The sequence below is a fragment of the Salpingoeca rosetta genome (genome assembly GCF_000188695.1).
Source record: "Salpingoeca rosetta unplaced genomic scaffold supercont1.5, whole genome shotgun sequence".
NCBI lineage: Eukaryota > Choanoflagellata > Craspedida > Salpingoecidae > Salpingoeca > Salpingoeca rosetta.
This window is the reverse complement of record NW_004754929.1, coordinates 609,748-613,062: the sequence shown is the minus strand read 5'-3', so window position 1 is coordinate 613,062 and position 3,315 is coordinate 609,748. Positions and strand designations below refer to the sequence as shown.

At 53.0% G+C, this 3,315-nt stretch overlaps 2 protein-coding genes across 2 annotated transcripts; one reads left to right on the top strand and one right to left on the bottom strand.

The window, feature by feature from the left end:
- Window positions 1–210: 210 nt before the first annotated feature.
- PTSG_02205 (uncharacterized protein) lies at window positions 211–1,912 on the top strand (the record flags this gene model as incomplete). Its single annotated transcript, XM_004996635.1, has 6 exons — window positions 211–262; window positions 515–639; window positions 842–880; window positions 1,078–1,359; window positions 1,539–1,626; window positions 1,788–1,912. 6 exons carry the CDS (start codon window positions 211–213, stop codon window positions 1,910–1,912), a joined length of 711 nt encoding a protein of 236 aa, XP_004996692.1.
- An 18-nt stretch (window positions 1,913–1,930) lies between these two features.
- PTSG_02204 (fimbriata-associated protein) lies at window positions 1,931–3,258 on the bottom strand (the record flags this gene model as incomplete). Its single annotated transcript, XM_004996634.1, has 3 exons — window positions 1,931–2,425; window positions 2,708–2,848; window positions 3,115–3,258. 3 exons carry the CDS (start codon window positions 3,256–3,258, stop codon window positions 2,384–2,386), a joined length of 327 nt encoding a protein of 108 aa, XP_004996691.1. The 3' UTR covers window positions 1,931–2,383.
- Between the last annotated feature and the right edge of the window lie 57 nt (window positions 3,259–3,315).

The following is a 3,315-nucleotide window of genomic DNA, read 5'->3' as shown; positions in this document are numbered from 1 at the left end:
GAGGGGGTGCGGGTTTGAGTACGAAGGGTGTGTTGTGGTGGTTGGTGGGTGGTGGTGAGGAGAAGGGGGAGGGGGGACGAGCTGTGGGATGAGGTCGATCTGGGGTGGTGGGCAAGTTGTTGTTTTGTTGGTGTTTGCCACTGCTGCCGAATTACATGCCCAAATCTGAATTCAGTCGCTGCCGATATCAGCAAAGGCCGTTACACGAAGATGGCGGACGCAAACGAGGAGGCGCTCGTGTACGCCGAGCTGCAACAAGAACGTGAGTACAGGAGGGTGTGTGTGTCTGTGTTTGTGTGTCTGTGTGTGTGTTTGTGTGTCTGTGTTTTTGTGTGTGTATATGTGTGTGTATATGTGTGTGTATATGTGTCTGTCTGTCTGTCTGTCTGTCTGTCTGTCTGTCTGTCTGTCTGTCTGTCTGTCTGTCTGTCTGTGTCTGCCTGTCCGTGCGTGCGTGCGTATGTGTGTGTGTGTGTGTGTCTTCGCCTGCCCTCACCCACGATTTATCTCCAAGTGATTGAGTTACAGCGGGAGAAACGGCTGCTACAGCAGAAGTTACGTCGGCACAGGCTACAGCAGTCGCTGTCCAAGAAGACTGCCACACTCGATCCTTCCCTTCAAGGACCAGCCGCGAAGGAGGTGCGATCTCAGCCCTACTCGCGCTCTGTGTGTGTGTGCATGTGTGTGACTCGGTGGCGTCTGTCTGTTTGTCTCTCTCTGTATGTGTGTCTGTATGTGTGTGTGTGTCTGTGTGTGTGTGTGTGTGTGTGACTCGGTGGAAGTTTGCTCGCGTGTGCTTGATGTCGTGCTTCTTGCTGACCATGCATCGTATATTGTGCAGGTTGTGGATGCAGCAGCGACAAACGCAAAACGAGCAAAGGTTAGCAGAATTAAATTTGCACACACATGCGTGCGTACACCTATACATCCACCAGCACACATGTACACAAGCACAAGCATATACAAGCTTGCACACACATATACACACACTTGCACACACACACACACGCACGCAAACTTACACACACACACGCACGTACGCAAACTCACACCCGCGCCATGCCACACTGCACGCAGTTGAGTGAACTGCAGCGGGCATATCGGCTGGGTGGGTGTGCGGTGTTTGCAATCGATCCCGTGACGGTCGGGGTTCGCTTTGAGACAAGCTTCGAAGGCACCTACTACGAGGAATACTTTGCTGTGCTGGTGTTCAACGAGGAGCACTTTGAGCTCTCCAAACACACGCTGCCCGGGTTCTTGCCACTGGACCGGCTCCGGCAGCACGCACGCACCAACCTCACCACATTCCTGGAGGACACGAGCGCTCTCCTTCAGGCATACGTGTCACGGCGGCAGCAGGTGCCCATAATTGTGGAGTGGAGTGGCAGGAGTCCGTGGTGGCTACTGCCGGTGCTCCTGCTGTTCTTTCTCTTGCTGATTTGTCTCGTTCCTGTTGTTGTTGCTCTTGCGGCCAGTGCACGTGACAATGATGATGCTCACATCACACTCACCGTGCCATGTGCTGACGTGCATGGCAGCTCAATGCGCTGCAAGAGGTCGTTGTGAGCGGGGAAGAAGTCCTAACAAACCCTTCGTGTTCTTGCGCAGAATTCCTCACCATGATTGGTGCGTGCATTGCCAGCCTGCAAGTTGGTGCACACGACTCCATCAGCACACATACGCGTGAACCTGACTGGCGACTACACACGCATTCAAATGACTCTCTCTGGACTCGAATTACTCACTCACTCGACTCAAATAACTCACACACACACACACATCTACAGAAGAGCGGCTGGTGAAGGTGAGGCTGACGGCAGATGACCTGGACTGCGCAGCGTTCACGTCGCTGACCATCCACTCCACAGGTATGGCGCACTGCTTTGCTTTTGGCAATCGTGTTGCAGTGTGAAGGAGCTGGTGTAAGAGAGGGGGTCTTGTATTCAACAACAACAACAACAACAACAACAACAAACAAACAAACAAACGACATTAAGCCACATCACAACACAGCACATGACGGCACATGACAGCAACAACATGTCTCACATTACCACAATACCACAAGCCATGCATGCACATCACCATGGCCAAAGCTGGCATCAACATCAATCCACACCATTGTGAAAACACCCACACTCCCGACGCAACACATGCGCATCGAACAACGCAGCAACACACAACAGAACAGCATACGCTTATACGAACACACAGTGCAACTACTCAACAGGCACGCCTCCTTGTTTGTTTGCTTGTGCCTCTTGTGGGCGATTCCTTCACACAATATGCACCACCACTGTAGGTGACAAGGCAGAGCGGCTGGCTGCGCTTGAACACAAAGTGTTGACAACGTCCATCTCCACCAAACTGCGAGGCGTGGTGTCTAGGCCAGCTTGTCCTCAATCCACTCGTTCTCCCGGCGAACCTACAGCAAGCCCACAGCACGACGGCCACGAGTAGCAGAAGAAAGACGGGGGAGGGAGAATGTGTGTGTGTGTTTGGGTGTGTGTGTGTGTGTTTGGGTGAGTAAGTGGTTGGGCGAAGGGGTAAGGGAAAGCGGTTTGAATGTTGGCGTTGATGGGCTACATGCACCGCGCAGACGCGGCGGGCTTAGAGTTACACTGTGCTTGATGCGGAAAGACGCGCGTGTCATTAAAGGACGTAACGAGTTTCATTTGCAAAGGACACGGTACGGGCTGAGACGCACCTGTTCCTCTTCCTGTGGGGTGAAGTCGTTCTTGATGTTAAACTGTTGGCGAATTTCCTCGACGCTGCGGTTCTTGATCATGCCAGCAACATGCTTGCACGTCAAGTCCAGCAGGGACTTGATGTCAAGGAAGTTTGCGGCCTGCAATCAAACAAAAAAAAAGAGAAAAGAAAAGGAAGAAAGAAAGAAACGCGTTTGGGATAGCGGTGGTGAGTTGTGCGTGCGTGTGTGTGCGTGTGCGTGCGTGGGTGTGCGTGTGCGTGCGTGTGTGTGCGTGTATGTGTGTGCGTGGGCTTGCAGGAAGAAAAAAAGCTGGCAGGCATGGATCGGTTGGTGAACCAAGACGTGGTCACGTCAGTGATGCACGTGAACGGCATGGCCAGTGGGCTGTGTGAACAAAAACGAACCAGGATGAGCTTAAACAGGGTGCTCTGGTCCATGTCGCGCAGGAACTCTGCGTCGAAGCCGGATGGCTCGTCCTCCTTCTTGGTCGACTCGTCCTTCTCCGCAACATCATCGGCGTGGTTCTCGCAGTACTCAATCACCTGCATGGTTTTGTGTGTGTGTGTGTGTGTGTGTGTGTGTGTGTGTGTGTGTGTGTGTGTGTG